General features: G+C 39.3%; 1 protein-coding gene across 1 annotated transcript in view; it reads right to left on the reverse strand.

Annotated features, from left to right (window-relative positions):
• Positions 1–3,358: 3,358 nt before the first annotated feature.
• The window catches only part of Znf81 (zinc finger protein 81), an 89,991-nt gene continuing 75,843 nt past the window's right edge, over positions 3,359–17,506 (reverse strand). Inside the window, 1 exon segment of the mRNA XM_052754324.1 lies at positions 3,359–9,613. Coding sequence (XP_052610284.1) covers positions 7,929–9,613 — 1,685 coding nt within the window. The 3' untranslated portion in view covers positions 3,359–7,928.

The raw sequence follows: 17,506 nt of genomic DNA on the forward strand, positions 1-17,506 counted from the left end.
TTAACTTTGAGACTGAAAGAAGAATATGACAGAAGGTACATTATGTACAAGGAAAAGAAAGAACAAATTTATCTAAAATTTTTTATGACACCACTCAAATTTAGAAATTCATCATGTTTTCAGAAAATCATTAATTACTAAGAATTATTGGATAAAGGATTTTAAAATATTAACTGGGACAAACTCAATTTGTAGAAGTAGCTGGGGAAGGAAAAGCAAGGAAGTTTGAGTTGGAAGGGTAGTTATTGCAATGGGTGGGTAGTGCTTTAAGAAAATTTAAGAAGCCAGTTGCTTAAGTAGAGCTGTGATGGGTTTAGTACTGAAGTCTACGAGAAGCTGTTCCCTTTGAGGACCACCAGCATCTAAGCATAGTGGTGAGCCACAGTTGGTCAGTAGACCTGGGGGATGGAAAGAAAGATGTTATAGAGAGGAAGAAGGTGAGGAAAAAAATTGAATCTGCTAGGTACCTGTTCATCTGTCCTTCATCTCAAGGACTTTTAGAGGCAAGGTTACTCCTTCCCTTGGACCTCTCTATCTCTTGTCACTTCTACTTTTGGCCAACTCTCATTTCCCAGTTTAATTCAGATTTCCACAGAGCAATCCAGTCCCATGACCTCACATTTTCTATTTAGAGAGGTTGTTTTGTTTGATAAAGTAATGTTACTGGAATATAGTCATTCCTTCAGGTTTCCTCAATTGCTTTCCTTAAATTCATTTTCAAAATAGCATTCATCCAAGTTAACAATGTCCTCACATTATGCCCATATAAACTGACCTCCGGTTTAAACATCCTCCCTTGAAATGTTCCTTGAAAATAACTCTTGTGAGCTCAATTCTCACCTGGTTTTTTAAATCATCTCTATATACAAATTTTATCCAACCAACTTCAAATGTTTGTATACAAGCTAGCTTGCTTTGCCTGTTACTCCACATATGTTCTTTATATGATGATATGAGACTTAAATACAACCAATAAAATCTCCAATCCAGGGAGGCAATGGAGGGTAGGGGATGGGGGTGAGAACCTAAGGGAATGGGATGGTTGAGCTGGAACAGGGATAGAGTGAGAGAGCAATGAAAGAGATATCTTGATAGAGAGAAACATCACAGGGATAGGGAGAAACCTGGTGCTAGAGAAGTTCCCAGGAATCCACAAGGATGACCCCACCTTAGACTACTAGCAACAGTAGAGAGTGTGCTTGAACTGGTTTACCCTGATAATCAGATCGGTGAATACCCTGTCATCATAGCACCTTCATCCAGTAACTGATGGAAACAGATGCAGAGATCCACAACCAAGCACCAGGCCGAGCTCCAGAAGTCCAGTCAGAGAGGGAAGAGGAATTCTATGAGCAAGGAGCATCAAGATCATGATGGGGAAACTTACAGATACAACCAAACCAAGCTAGTGGAAACTCATGAACTTTAAACCAACAGCTGTGGGGGCTGCATGGGACTGGACTAGGCCCTTTGCATAAGCAAGACAGTTGTGTAGCTTGGTCTGTTTAAGGGGCCCCTGGCAATGGGAATAGGATCTATCCCTGGTGCAGGAACTGGCATTTTGGAGCCCATTACCTATGGTGGGACACCTTGCACAGCCTTGATGCAGGGGGAGGGGCTTGGACCTGCCTCAACTGAATGTACTAGGCTTTGCTGACTCCCCATGGGAGGTCTTACCTTTTCGGAGAGGGGCTGGGGGTGGGTTTGGAGGAAAGGCTGGGGGGAGCGGGAGGAGGGATGAGAAGGTGATCTGTGGTTTGTATGTAAAATGAATAAAAAAATTCTTAATTAAAAAAAGAAAACATCCTTGTTTCATGTCTAGTATCCTGCTATGAGTGAGTACATACCATGTTTGTCTTTCTGAGTCTGGGTTACCTCACTCAGGATGATTTTTTCTAGATCCATCCATTTGTCTGCAAACCTCATGATGCCATTGTTTTTCTCTGCTGAGTAGTATTCCATTGTGTATATGTACCACATTTTGTTTATCCATTCTTCAGTTGAAGGGCATCTGGGTTGTTTCCATGTTCTGGCTATTACAAACAATGCTGATATGAACATAGCTGAACAAGTGCTCTTATGGTGTGGTTGAGCATTTCTTGGGTATATGCCCAAGAGTGGTATAGCTGGATCTTGGGGGAGATTGATTCCCAATTTTCTAAGAAAGCGCCATATTGATTTCCAAAGTGGTTGTACAAGCTTGCATTCCCACCAGCAGTGGAGGAGAGTTCCCCTAGCTCCACATCCTCTCCAGCATAAGCAGGATACTAGACATGAAACAAGGATGACTTGTCTGCTACTCACATCACCAGGGAGGCTACCTGGAAAACAGGACCCCAAGAAAGACACAGGGATCGCCCAATGACAGAGAAATGGAATGAGATCTACATGAACAGCCTGGACATGAGTGGGGGTAATGAAAGGCGAGGGTTGAGGGAAAGAGAGCTTGGGGGAGCGGGAGATCCCAGCTGGATCAACAACAGAGAGGGAGAACAAGGAATAGGAGACCATGGTAAATGAAGACCACATGAGAATAGGAAGAAGCAAAGTGCTAGAGAGGCCCACAGAAATCCACAAAGATACCCACACAACAGACTGCTGGCAATGGTCGAGAGACAGCCCGAACTGACCTACTCTGGTGATGGGATGGCCAAACACCCTAATTGTTGTGCTAGAAACCTCATCCAACTACTGAGGGATCTGGATGCAGAGATCCATGACTAGGCCCCGGGTGGATCTCTGGGAGTCCAATTAGTGAGAATGAGGAGGGTTTATATGAGCTAGAATTGTTGAGACCAAGGTTGGATAAAGCACAGGGACAAATAGCCAAATGAATGGAAACACATGAACTATGAACCAATGGCTGAGGGGTCCCCACTGGATCAGGCCCTCCGAATGGGTGAGACAGTTGATTGGCTTGATCTGTTTGGGAGGCATCCAGGCAGTGGGACCAGATCTTGTGCTCATTGCATGAGTTGGCTGTTTGAAACCTGGGGCCTATGCAGGATTGTTTGGCTCGGCCTGGGAGGAGGGGACTAGACCTACCTGGACTGAGTCTACCAGGTTGACCTCAGTCTGTGGGGAAGGCTTTGCCCTGGAGGAGATGGGAATGGGGGGGGGGGGTTGGGGGGAAGGTGAGGGGGGAGAACAAGGGAATCCGTGGCTGATATGTAGAACTGAATTGCATTGCAAAATAAATTTAAAAAAAAAAGAAAGAAAGAAAGAAAGAAAGAAAAAAAAAAGAAAACAAAAAATCTCAAATCCAGCTTCTGTGGCCCAGGTGCATGGTCGCACACACTCAGGCAGGCTCAGTAAGCAGGATATATCTAGTATTCATTAAGGTTTTTTTTTTTTTTTTTTTTTTTTTTTTTGGTTTTTCGAGACAGGGTTTCTCTGTGTAGCTTTGCGCCTTTCCTGGAGCTCGCTTTGGAGACCAGGCTGGCCTCGAACTCACAGAGATCCGCCTGGCTCTGCCTCCCGAGTGCTGGGATTAAAGGCGTGCGCCACCACCGCCCGGCTCATTAAGGTTTTTTTGGAGAAGGAGGAAGAAGAGGAAAAGGAGGAAGAGGAGGAGGAGGGGAAAGAGATAGTGGGATTGGAAATCCTAACCTCAGTACATCAAATATTGACCTTATTTGGAAAGTCTTTACAAATGTAATATAGTTTAAATGAAGTTAGTAGAGTGGGCACTAACACCATATAACAGGTAACCTTACAAAGGAGGAAATTTAGACACAAAGAAACACAGAATATGGCCATGGAGTGATATGCCTACAATTTTAACACCTGAGGCTACCAGATGCTAAAAGTGAGACAAGGGCTGAAGTGGTGGCACATACCTTTAATCCCAGCACTAGGGAGGAAAGACAAGCAGATCTCTTTGAGTCCAGCATAGTGAGTTCTAGGCCAGCCAGGGCTACATGGTGAGAACCTGTCTCAAAGGGATGGGGGCAGTGACAGGCATGGAGAAGTTAGTTTTATAATGCCTTTAGGAAGAGTGTGAACTTTATGGTGACTTGATTTTGACTTATTCTACAAAGATAATAAATTCTAGTGAGATAAAATACTTCTGTTGTTTTAGGCCACCAAAATTATGGCACTTTATTAAAGAAGTCCCAGGAAGTAAGCATACTTCTGTTTCCCAGTCAAAGCAGATGATTGTAAACAACACTACTTTTCTGTGATGGAGGGTGGAGTGAGGGTGGTGGCAGGGTCTCATATAGCTTAAGCTGACCTCAAACTCCCTAAGGATGACTATGAACATCCTGCTTCCTCTCCAGTGTTGGAATTACAGACTTGTATCACCATACCTGGTTTTTATATGGGGCTAAGGAGGACAGAAACCAGGGTTTCCTGAATGCTAGGCAAGTAGTATGTCAACTGAGCTACATCTCCAGCTATGAATCTACTACTTTCAAAAACCAAAACAGCAAATAACTAGCTACATGCATAGTAACACACAAATGTCTACACACAATACTGAATATCAAAGTGCTCATCGTTGTTGATTACTCCTCAATTTGTGAGAGATGAATAACTGAAGAGGAAATTCAGTAGTGGAGTAACAGGTAGCTTTTTCTTTCTGGGAATAAGCTACCCCAAACTTGGTGCCTTAAAATAATAAACTAAACATTTTAGTCCTCCAGTACATTAGTTTGGGATGGATGACTAGTATCTTACTCTCCTATTGTTGTCAGAAAAAAAAACTCACACTAAAATGTAGCAGCTTAAAACAAACATTTGTTTTCTCCTAATTTTTGTGGATCAGAAATTTGGGTATAGCTCAGAAGAGGGCCTCAGGTTGAAGGTCTCAACTTAAAAGGTTATATTCAAGCTATTTGGCTCTGGTATCCTCTGAAGATCATATTTAGGGAAGATACATTCCACAAAATTCTCTCACTTGGTATTTCCACGGGGCTATCAAATGAAATGACAGTTGGCTTCCTGTACAGTAAGCCATCTGAAAAACTAAGAGCACACCCCAAACAGAAGCCACAGAACCTTATCTTGGAAGTGACATCTTATTACCTCTGCCTCATTTGGTTCACTAAATCCAGCCCAAATCTGGGGGGATGGGGCATAGTATAAGAGCATGAATACCAAGAGGTAAGCATCACTCAGGATCATACCAGAGACTGCTGTCCAGTTGTTTTTACTAGGGTTGAGTAGCTAGGATAACTCCATTCACGTGTCGGCAGTTGAAAATCTAGTTAGTCTAGGTTGCCTTAGCAGGCATGGCGTGTCTGCTTCATCAGAGTTCCATATGGTCTCTCATCTTCCAACAGCACATTCTAGACCTTTTGTACATAGGGGCTCTGGACTCCTAAGAGAACTACATAGCATTTTTTTTTCTAAAATAGTGTATCTTCTGGTCACACATTATTCATAGTACAATCCCATGAAAAATATATCCACTGTCTGTCCTGGCCCTTCAAATATCTCAGCCACATGATGACATCAAGCTCATATCTAGGATTTCAAGTCTTCTATGTCAAGCCCAGATTTGGCTAGGGATCCTGAATAGTTTCTCAACTTTTTACATTCAGATACCTGTGAGATAAATGACATTTTTTATCTTCCTCCCAAAACACAAATACTATGTATATAGGGTGGCATGGGAATAGGGTGACTATAATAGATACTCCAAGTCTAAAAGAGGAGAAACAAGAAGCCCACATCACACAGTTTCATACCAAAACAATTCTGAAATCCAACAAACATAGTCCAGTTCCCTTTATTCTAGGAGCAGATACTGCTTCTTGATTAGGGCACAATTTTCCCTGAGAATGGCTCTCCCGTTCACTTTAAAATATTATACTTGGGTCTTCCTTCTGAGACCTCTGGCATTTCCCATAATAACTGATCCATATTTACAACTAGATAAGTAAATTTCTCAGCTAATATCATACTTGTAGATGTTAGGTAGAGTTGTCCAAACCACTTTTCATTTTGAATTATTTCAGTCACTTTAAGACCGATCTTGAGGTAATTTCAAGAGCAAAACTTTCTTTAGTTTTCTATGGATCTTGTTTGAGCTAGTTCATGCCCCAAATGTCACATCAATGACTCTTTATGATAAGCCTCTCTATATTTAGAGCAGTTTGTCAAAGTACTGTGAAATATTACATAGAAGTACTCACTAGTTCAGCACCAATGCAGTATTATACATATTGTAATAAAGACTTGTACAGACACACCCACGGCTGACCTTTACCCCAGGACAGTTTATATACCTTGAGGATATTTTGATAACTAGGTGATTACCTATGTAAAACAGTTATTTCTCAACCCCTCAAGTCTTGCCTTTTTGGTATTACTTTTGATTCTGCTTGCCAGTTGGAATAGTTATTTGTTGAATTTATCTTTCCTTTTCTGTACTTTATCATATGCAGCTAAAAGCAGCAAAGTGATACTTCTATTGTATCACAAATCTCCTTAAGTAAGATCCACAAGTTCATTTGACATATTCTTTATCCTCCCACAGAGAACTGTGGTTATCTTTCTACTTTTCCCTTACTAAGTAATGCGGGCTACCTTTTACTAAGCTCTCCTCATTATTTTTCTATTCTCTACCTGATACCCAAGGCCATTATTAATATCCTTTTACATATTACTTAGCATTTGCTATGCAACGAACCAGCCCAAAATGCAGCTATTTAAAATAGTGATTATTTCACAATGCCAGTTTGGCTAAAATAACTGATATGGCTATTCTGGGCTGGAGTGCCTTAGATGGGACTAGAAATCTAGTAAGCTTCACTCCTATGTCTAACAACTGGCAAGATATTTGGCCTATCAGATCCCAGTTGAGCTGGGTTGGACTGCTCTATGTGGTTTCGTAAATCTCCCAGTAGGGTGATCTGAGATTTTTCATGTAGAGGTCTCAGAATTCCAAAGAGCATGTAGAAAGGGTAAACCCTGAGGCAGGCTTTCACTTCTAAATTCTCTTTCTTAAAGTCCTCTAGCCAAAGCCAGTCATAGTCAAAATCAAAGTCAAGGAGCAAAGAGAAGTTACTTCTTTACAAAAATACAACAAAGTAACACTACAAAAGGGCATTCATAAAAAGATGAGAGGCACCAGGGCAGTGGTGGTGCACATCTTTAATCCCAGCACTCAGGTGGCAGAGGCAGGTGGATCTCCATGAGTTCAAGGCCAGCCTGGTCTACAAAGCGAGTTCCAGCACAGCTAGGACTGTTATATAGAGAAACCCTGTCTTGAAAAACAAACAAAAAGATGAGAGGAATCTGTGGCTACTGTCTTTCTACCAAAATGAAAGAAAAATAAGAATACTATTTCATGGTCTCCAGAATGAATGGTGGGATAATTTTATGTGTCCATAGAAAATTATATCTGCAGATGTGTATACACACAAAATCAAAATGACTTTTGACTTGTGGATACACTTGAAAGGAATATTCAGTGGTAAATATATTTGATAGACACAATCATTCTAATTTTAAAAAGGAACTTCAATTATCCTTCATTATTACACAGTGTATTTCACCACAAACACTCTACACAACTCAGAGTTTTACACAAATACATTATTTTGTTGCTTTATAACTCATTTTGGCCTTACTTTTAATTGATTACTATAACATTACTAAAATTTGCATAATTTTGAAATCTTTAAAAATATTTTATAACAATTTATTTTTTAATACTTCCTATAAGAAGACATTTCTAACATTATTTTCCCAATATAAATTCCATTATGTTTTTTGTGAGGCCATGCAAATATAGAAATTTCCCCTTTTCCAATGTATTCTTAAAGGGTCTTTTCAAAATAACTTATCTCAGGTGATAAGCTGGATAATGCTTCGGGTGAGGCATTCACACAGTGTCTCTCTTTGATGAATCTTATAACATACACTTAGATTTTACTTCTGTCATGAGATTGTCTTGTTTTGATGAAGCAGGGTTACTTTTATGTATGAATACTACGATGCATACTAAGAACTGATTTCTGAGTGAAGCCCTTTCCACAGTCACTGCATTTATAAGGTTTATCCCCAGTGTGAACTGTCTGGTGTTTATTGAAATTAGACCTGTCAGTGAAGGCCTTCCCACACTCTGAACATATATATGGTTTCTCTCCTGTGTGGATTCGCTGGTGTACTTTGAGATGTGGTTTCTTAAAGAAGGATTTCTCACAGTCAGGACATTTATAAGGCTTTTCCATAGTGTGGATTCTTTGGTGTGTAATCAACTCTGACTTCTGGATGAAGGCCCTCCCACAACTGGCACAAACATGGGGTTTTTCCCCAGTATGAATGGTCTGGTGCTTATTGAAATTTGACCTGTCAGTGAAGGCCTTTCCACATTCAGAACATATGTAAGACTTCTCTCCAGTATGAGACTTCTGGTGAGTATTGAGATTTGGCCTGTTGGTGAAAGCCTTCCCACATTCAGTGCATATGTAAGGTTTTTCTCCTGTATGAATTCGCTTATGCATTTTAAGTTGAGACTTAGAAGGGAAGGATTTTATACAGTCACTGCACTCATAAGGCTTTTCTCCAGTATGAATTCTTTGATGTGCAATCAAGTGTGCCTTCTGGATGAAGGCCTGCCCACATTCAGTACATATATAGGACCTCTCGCCTGTGTGAATTCTCTGATGCATTCAGAGTGTTGACTTTTGGGTAAAGGCCTTCCCACACTCATTACATTTGTGATGTCTCTTCTCAGTATGAATTTTCTGGTGTATAGTAAGGGTTGAGCTCAAGGGGAAGTCTTTACCACATTCACTGCATTTATAGAGTTTTTCTTCAGTATGGGTTATCTGATGCCTAAGTAGAGATGACAGATGGAAAAATGATTTTCCACATTCATTGCATTTGTAGAGTTTTTCTCTAATGTGAGTTTTCTCATGCAATATTAATTCAGAATTCTGGATGAATGCCTTCCCACATTTAGTATATATGTATGGTTTTTCATCTCTATGAACTCTCAAATATATACTAAGTAGTGGCCTCTGTGTAAAAACATTCACACATTTGCTAAGTTCATGAGGTTTGTCCACATTGTGAATTCTGGAAGGAATGAAGAGGTGTGATTTTGGGGTGAATATCCTTCCAAATGCAGCACCTGTTTTTGCCTTTTCCCCAACAGGATATTTTATACTTTGACTAAGTGTATGCTGGATTCTGAGGACTTTTCCATACTTATTACTTTCCCAGAATTCTGTTCCCATATGTGGATTTTTGAGGTTAGTATAAGAACTACTGTGGGCAAAAAATAGCCTATGGCCCATTATTTTGTCAAAATTCTTTGTTGCTTTGTTTTTATTATGTTTAAAATGCTTTCCAAATGAGTCTTTCTTATGGGGTCTTTTCTGTAAAGGAACAGCATTTGGTCTTGGGTGTGTATATTTTCCAATGTCTGTACATTCATAATCCCTCTTGGTATTCAATATTTTCTTATTAAAAGCAGCATGACTCAAAGGGTTGTTCTGTTTTCTCTGGTATCTTATCATCTGTTTAGAATCTTGCCACAGTTCTTCTAAAATGGAATACAACAAATCATCTCTTGAATCATCATCCACTGTTCCACCATAAAATGTAGCTTTTTCAGAAATTCTTATCCATGAATTCTTAATCCTAAACTTTGCATCTAAAGAGAAAAAAATTGACATAAGGAATAAATTATGAAATATTAAAATGTACATATAATCTAAATTAAACTCATGAAAATCAGGAACTCTAAACTCATGAAAATCAGTAACTCTGATAACAATGATGATAGAAAATACGGGGGCTGGAGGGATGGCTCAGAGGTTAAGAACACCGGCTGTTCTTCCAGAGGTCCTGAGTTCAATTCCCAGCAACCACATGGTGGCTCACAACCATCTGTAATGAGATCTGGCTCCCTCTTCTGGCCTGCAGGGATGCATGCAGACAGAACACTGTATACATAATAAATAAATAAATCTTTAAAAAAAAAAAAAGAAAATACATATAGAGCACTTATTATGTGCCAACTTCTAGCAATACTTACACTACTCCAGTTAATAGTCTAAGAAATATATACACACAAACTCATTCAATTCTTTCCAAGCTCTATTAGGTATCTACTATCTTTTATAGATAAGGAAACTGAAGCCCATAATAATCATATGGCTCGTCATACATGGTTATCAAGTATTGGGAGTTTGGAGTTCAGCATAAGCAGACAAGCTCTATTTTGACAGAAAACTTGATTATCAAATATGTTATACAGATGATGGATAAGACAAAGATTTTAAGAAGGAAATCTGTGGAGAGGCTAGGCACAGAAAAGGTAAAGCAAACTGTAAATCTTCATTAGCTTTCAAGTCTAAATCCTCACTAGTCTCATTCCTTTATCCTGCCTAACTTTTTATCCCTTGCTGGCATGAACTCATTAGATAGAAAAGGCTGGCCTCAAACTTGAATGGAACCTGCTGGGATTTAATTTAAGTGTGTGCCTCTCATCTTGCTTATTAGCAACAATATCAAATTAATGTCATAAAAATAACTTATCCATTATGTCTATAGGAGTAAATATTGTAGTCCAGTCCATTCTTACAAACAATAAATGGATGTCTATATTTCATTTCTCTATCCTGATGCAAATGTTTCTTTCATTACATGTACCACACATACACACACAGGCACATACACACACACACACACACACACACACACACACACACACACACACACACTAAAGATAAGTCGTTACATATATACATATATCTATCAAAAAAGATAAGCCATCTGTAGTACAGACTGGTAAGGATGTCTAGTCTTATAACCTTTCTGAGCCTCCTTTGAAGAATGGCATTCCCATGTAACAATGTTCTCATCAGCTGAATAGGAAACAAAATTATGGGTGCCACTTTCAAACTAGAGCATTGGAACAGAAGACATTTTCTCCAGGCCCACTTCTGCCTTTCTGTTTACTAAAATCTGGACTTGGCAGCAACACAGGTTCAAATCTGCAGGTGTCAGAAAAAATCAAAGAGGTTGAATAATAAAGTGGAAAAGGTCTAAGGATTCCTGAATAAAAATGAGTAAGAAAGTTTTCTGTAATAGAGGAATGAAATAAATTCATATATAAATCAATGTACTTTTTTGTTTGTTAGTTGTTTTGTTTTGTTTACTATTTGGGGATTTGTTTTATTTTGAGACAGGGTCTCCTTATGTATGTAGCCTTGGCCATCGTGGAATTCACTATGTAGACTACCTTGGTCTCAAACATGTGATCCACCTACCTCTGTCTCTTACGTGGTAGGAATATAGGCATGCACCATCATACCTGGCTTATGATTTTGTTTGTTTATTTTTAAGACATTGTCTCATGTAGCCTATCTTGGCCTCAAAATAATAGTACATAGCTGAGGTTAGCTTTTAACTCTAATTCACATGCTTCTACATGTTAGGTGCTGGGATTATAAGTACCACATGTATATCACTATATCCAGTCAATCACTGTATCTTAAAATATCTTTATTACTACAAATTAGCTTTAACATATTCAAGTACTATTCTCTTCCAGAAAACATATCACATGTTTCCACTACTGTAGAGTACATAAAATGTGTTAGATTCTTTTTATATATTCTTTTTTTTTTTTTTTTTTTTTTTTTTTTGGTTTTTTCGAGACAGGGTTTCTCTGTGTAGCTTTGCGCCTTTCCTGGAACTCGCTTTGGAGACCAGGCTGGCCTCGAACTCACAGAGATCCGCCTGGCTCTGCCTCCCGAGTGCTGGGATTAAAGGCGTGCGCCACCACCGCCCGGCTAATTCTTTTTATATATTCTTAATAATTTAAAATGAAACATTGGTCTATTCAGTAAGAAATTTTAGACAGTGAGAATGCTCTGAGACATCCCTCTTTTACATACACATTCCATCAAAAACGCTATACCCTATTCTTCGGTATGTTATGTTATGTTATGTTATGTTATGTTATGTTATGTTATGTTATGTTACGTTATGTTAGATTATATTGCTAGTGTTTCACCTGCATATATGTCTGTGCACCACATGCAGGCCTGGTGCCTGTAGAGGAAAAAGAGGGCATTGAATCCCCAGGAACTGGAGTTATAGATGTTATAAGATGCCATATGAGTGCTGGAAATTGAACCCAGGACCTCTGGAAGAGTATCCAGTGCTCTTAACTGCTGATCTATGTCTCTAGCCCCTGCCCTCATTCTTCTATTTTTAATTTTCATTTTTCCCTATGCATTTGTCTTTAATTTATTCTGGAGACATGAGTTCTGAATTCACAGACATGGTTTAGAAGTGGCCTACTTTTCTGTTTATTTAACCCTTTGATACCAGGCAATATTTAAACAACTGGTACCAATGTTCCTTGGGAAAAGTTTGTCCTCACAGTGAAAACCCCTATATTTCACTCAAACCCGTGAATTTTATGAATGGTACATACACAAAATTTACCAGTCAAGAAAAATAAGCTATTCACATAAGCTGTATTCTACTCATCACTCATAAAATGCCTACAAAATCCAGTTTATTATCAAATTAAAGAATGTGTTCATGTCCTGTTTCTCCATGGAGCCTACTTAGCATCTTCTATCATGCGACTGTCCTTACTTTTCAATAACAAAGTTCTCTTGACTTACTTTCAGTAGAATTTTCTGAAACAGAGCATATCAATTATTATCCCTCACAAATTCAGTTAATATTGATAAATATTTTCTGTATGAATTACAGTTTTATGATGAGAATAAAATATAAACTCTTGTTTTCAGAGACTTTCAAATCTATAATGGATGAAAGCACTTGAAGGATGAGGAGAATAGAAAGGAGAAAGAGTAAAATACTTGCAGTAGGTGACAGCCATCCAGTAAACAGATGGGCATTTGAACATAAAATGAAAATAAACAGATACATTATGATGAAAAGCCCAGGTGCATAGAGATAATTTATGTATGGTAAGCATTGGAGACAAGGAGAAGTATTTAAGGAAAACATAAATTAAGGAAACTGTACAGATAACAATTTAAACTGGAAATAGTTGCCATGAAATGTAATGAGATTTTTAACAAATATAGCCAATTCCTATTATAGATTATAGAACATTAATCCATCAACAGCAGCAAAGCTACATTTTTTTTTTCCGAGACAAGGTTTCTCTATGTAGCTTTGTGCTTTTCCTGGAACTCACTCTGTAGCCCAGGCTGGCCTTGAACTCAAAGAGATCTGCCTGCCTCTGCCTCCCGAGTGCTGGGATTAAAGGCATGCGCCACCACCACCACCTGGCAGCAAAGCTACATTTTTTAATTTTGTTTATCCATTTAGTGTGTATGTGTATGTGTGTGTGTGTGTACTCTATGGTGTTCATATGGAGGTAAGAGGATAATTTTCAAGCATTGGTTATCTCTTTCTACAATGTGGGTCCCAGGGGTCAAATTTAGGTATCTGTGGTGATACTTTATTTGTGCTGAAATGAGATATTTTATTTGTATGTTAATAAATAAAGTTTGCCTGGAGATCAGAAGTCAGCGAGCCATAAACAGAAATCAGGTGGTGGTAGCCCACACCCTTAATCTGATCACATGGCAGGCAGAGTCTCTGTGTCGTCAAGGACACAGCCAAGTGTGATGACACCAGCCTTTAATCCCAGTACCAACCATAGAGACCTGGAGGCCTGTATAGACAGGCAGTGACAAGGAAGTCATGTGGCTGGGCTTAAAGCCAATGAGAAGGCAGAACAGGAAGGCAATAAAAGCTCAGTTCAGACAGGAAGAAACTCTGTGGAAGCTACTACTAAGGCTATTACCTCTGTATTTGGCTCTGTGTTTCTTATTTAATAAGACTAGAAATTCGTCTACAAGTATCTGTCTAGTATCTCCTGGAGGCAGGAGCTGATACAGAGGCCATGAAGGGGTGCTGTTTACTGGCCTGTTCCCCATGGCTTGCTCAGCCAGCTCTCTTATAGAATCCAGAACTACCAGCCCAGGGATGGTACCACCCACAATGAGCTGGCCCCTCCCCCATCAATCCCTAATTTAAAAAATACCCTAATAGGCTTGCCTACAGCCAGATTTTATGAAGGTATTTCTTAATTGAGGATCCCTCCTCTCAGATGACTATAGCTTGTGTCAAGCTGACATAAACTAGCCAGCACAGTATCTAAGTGCCTTTACTCAGTGGGTCATCTCACAGGCCACAAATATACATTATATTCAGGGACACACAGAACATTTTCTTAAATATAGCATATGCTAAAATCACACACAGTATAATCTTAAACCACAATGGGATCAAATTTTACTAAACAGAGGAAAAAATTAATTTCTTTAAAAGAAAACTTACTGTGTCTGGTAAAAAGATGAACCAAAAGCTGGAACAGACCTTTCTATTAAAGAAATTAGAGTTATTATTAAATTTTCTCCATCAAGAAAACTTCAGATCCCAATACCTGGGACATTGAGCCTCAAGATGATTGACAGTTCAAGGCCAGCCTGAACTAAATAGCAAAGTCCAGGCCAGTCTACGCTACATAAAAAATAATATTTCCAAAAAAAAGGAAGAAAGAAAAAGAAGAAAACTTTAAACACAGATGGGTTTTCTAGTGAATCCCATAACCAATGAAAGTATAAATAATATTACATAGACTATTTCCAAAAATAGAGAAAGAAATAACTTACAACTTTAAGTTGTCACCTAAACCTTAATATAAAAATACAAGAAAGATATTGTCAAAAACAAAATCTATTAATCACTATCAATAAATAAAAAGTATACATTTTAAATAAAGTATTAAAAAGTAGAACCTAACACTATATAATGATAGTACACTAAAATCAAGTCTTATCTATCTCAGAAATACAAGGTTAATTCAACAATTTTTAAAAATTAATAAATAACTTGACTATTGTGAATAGAGCTGCAATAAAAATTGATGTACCAGTATCTCTGGGCTATGCTGACTTAGATTCCTTTGGATTTATTCCCAGGAGTGGTATAGCTGGATCATATAATAATTTAATTTTTAGTGTTTTCAGGTCATATTAGATGTCTGTTGACAGTATTGAGAAATTTTAGTGTGTATATACTAATAAACTTCATGTGTATCTTCATGAAATTTTACTTAGTCATGGAGAATGATATTAATGTCCTTTGCAGGAACATGAATGGAACTAGAGACCATCATATTAACTGAAATAAGCCAGACTCAGAAAGATAAATATTACACATTTTCTCTTACATATGGATCCTAATTTATACTTATGCACATATGATAGAATCATATGATATAATAAGTTATTAAGTGAACCTATCTGGGGAATGGAGGGGGACTAATGGAGAGGATGGAAGTATATAAGGAATGGATATGGTCAAAGTACCCATCACTAGACCAATAAAAAACTTAAATCAAGAAATAAATCTGCTACATTAACATAATGAAAGAACAAACTCCAAAACCATGCAAACAGGTCCAGAAAGAACTTGATGAAATTCAGCATTCAACCATGCTGAATCTTTTTAAAGATTTCAACAAAGATAAGAACTTACCACACCTGACAAGGCCTTAACAGATTCCTGGGTGCAAAAGAAGGTCTCTGGAACCCCAAGTTAACATACACGGATCCAAAAACTATACGGACGGGGCTGCAGAACTCTAAGAAGGGTTCCTGGTCCCCTTCAGAGGATCTTACAAAATGAATGGACTCCACACCAGTGTCCTCTGACAGAGCGGGGGTCCTCTGAGGCCCCCCACGTCCAGACAAGGGGTCAAGACGTCTCTCAACTCCTCCAGGGTCACCTAACAGGTGCATCCATCAAGGTGAGGTCCTGTCAGACTCAACTGCTGGCTTCAGATAAGAAAATGGAAGTAAAAAAGACAGAAACAGAAAAACTTGAGTGCTCTTACCGATCGGTGCAGATGGACCTCTGGAGCTCTTATGGGTCCCGGGGGGGGGGCATCTCTGGGGATCCCAGATGGGCCCCCAAATGTTGTGCCCAGATCGCGACTCCCAGAGAGACCACCAAGGATAAGCACAACAAAATGCAAAAGCAAGGTTTAATTCAGGATATCCAAAAGAGCAATATAAGCCTAGGCAGGGACTTTGTCCAACAGATCCAACACAGTGGAGGCTGGAGGAAGTGCCCACCTCTCTGCAAGCTCAGTTTTTAAAGCCAAAAATCACAAGGTTACATCATTTAGGAGTGCTAGTGAGAGTACAATTCTGATTGGCTTGTGTCTAGGAATTCCAGAAATCACGATTCAATTTTCCTACTAAGGAGGTGATTGCCCATCACCATTTCTCATTGGCTGCCCTCAGGTGGGGACATTTTTATGGTCAGTTACCCTGGAAACCAGGGTTGGAACATTCTTTGGTCAAACAGTTACCTAGGGAACCAGGGAGATGACATTCCATAGTCTGGCAGTCATTACCTCGTGACTATCTTGTGACTCCGTAATTTTACACTTCCTGGTTTCTGGAGTCTGGACTGACTAGTTTCAGTAACTCCTGGCCTATTCCAGTAACTTATGGCCTGTAGCTAAAAGGAGAAGTCTTAGGCCTTAGTTTTAGGGTGAAAGCATTTTGATCTTATTTTGGTTCCACAAACTCACTAACACAGGATACAGCAAATCTGTCGCAGAGTCCTGGAAGGCTGAGAGCTGGTCCCACACTGCTTCCCACCACCTGAATTAGTCTCCACCATTCAAGAATGACAGAGAGAGAAGGGGCCTGAGTTCATGCTCCTCAAGTCTTAAGCTAGCTAAGAGATCACCTCCTAGTGTTACCCCAAGGTCATGGGTGGAATGAATACCCACTACATCTTCCCTTCTTATCTAAATAAGAAAGTTCTAAACTTAATACAAAACTAAATACAATAGGAATGATTATCAAGTATTGTCCAGGAGAAGGGAAAGGTACTAACATAAACAAAAGTGGAAATACAATCAACAAGAAAAACATCAAACAAGAAACACATGCTAAATATAAAGAAATGTCCAGACTGCGGGTCTGACCGACAGGTAGGGCAAAGGCAGAACTGGTCCAGCAGATCTCTCCCTGGGGCTGAGCAGGATGATGAGTGTCGAAGACCCAGACCTCCCCTGTCCATCGGAGAGAAACACACTGGGCCGGGAGTCTTGTCGAAGCAGGAACTCACTTTATTGTATCAGGAGTGAACTTATATAGTTGGGGTGATGAGGGGAATGGGATGAGGATAGTGGGTCAATGAGATGATGCCATCTCAGCAGTTACTAGGCAGAGGCCGATTCTAGCTAGGTCAGGTAGTACTGAGTCACTCATGTGGAAGTCATGTCCCAGGACAGGTCACCAAACTCAAGCTAGGCTCGAGAAGTTACACTGGGCCTCATGCCCAGGCTTTATGGGGCCCAACACAGACCATAGGTAAATGGCAAATTATAGAGATTACTCTAATAGCTGTCCTATCCTGAAGAATGTAACTCTAGTACCTCATATGTTCTTAACTAAGATATGAGAGGACTGTAACTGTTTCCCACCATAGCTTTCCTTCCTCCAGGTTCATATCTGAGTTC

Source organism: Peromyscus californicus, unplaced genomic scaffold (assembly GCF_007827085.1).
Source record: "Peromyscus californicus insignis strain IS unplaced genomic scaffold, ASM782708v3 Scaffold_10__1_contigs__length_136768540, whole genome shotgun sequence".
Classification (NCBI taxonomy): domain Eukaryota; kingdom Metazoa; phylum Chordata; class Mammalia; order Rodentia; family Cricetidae; genus Peromyscus; species Peromyscus californicus.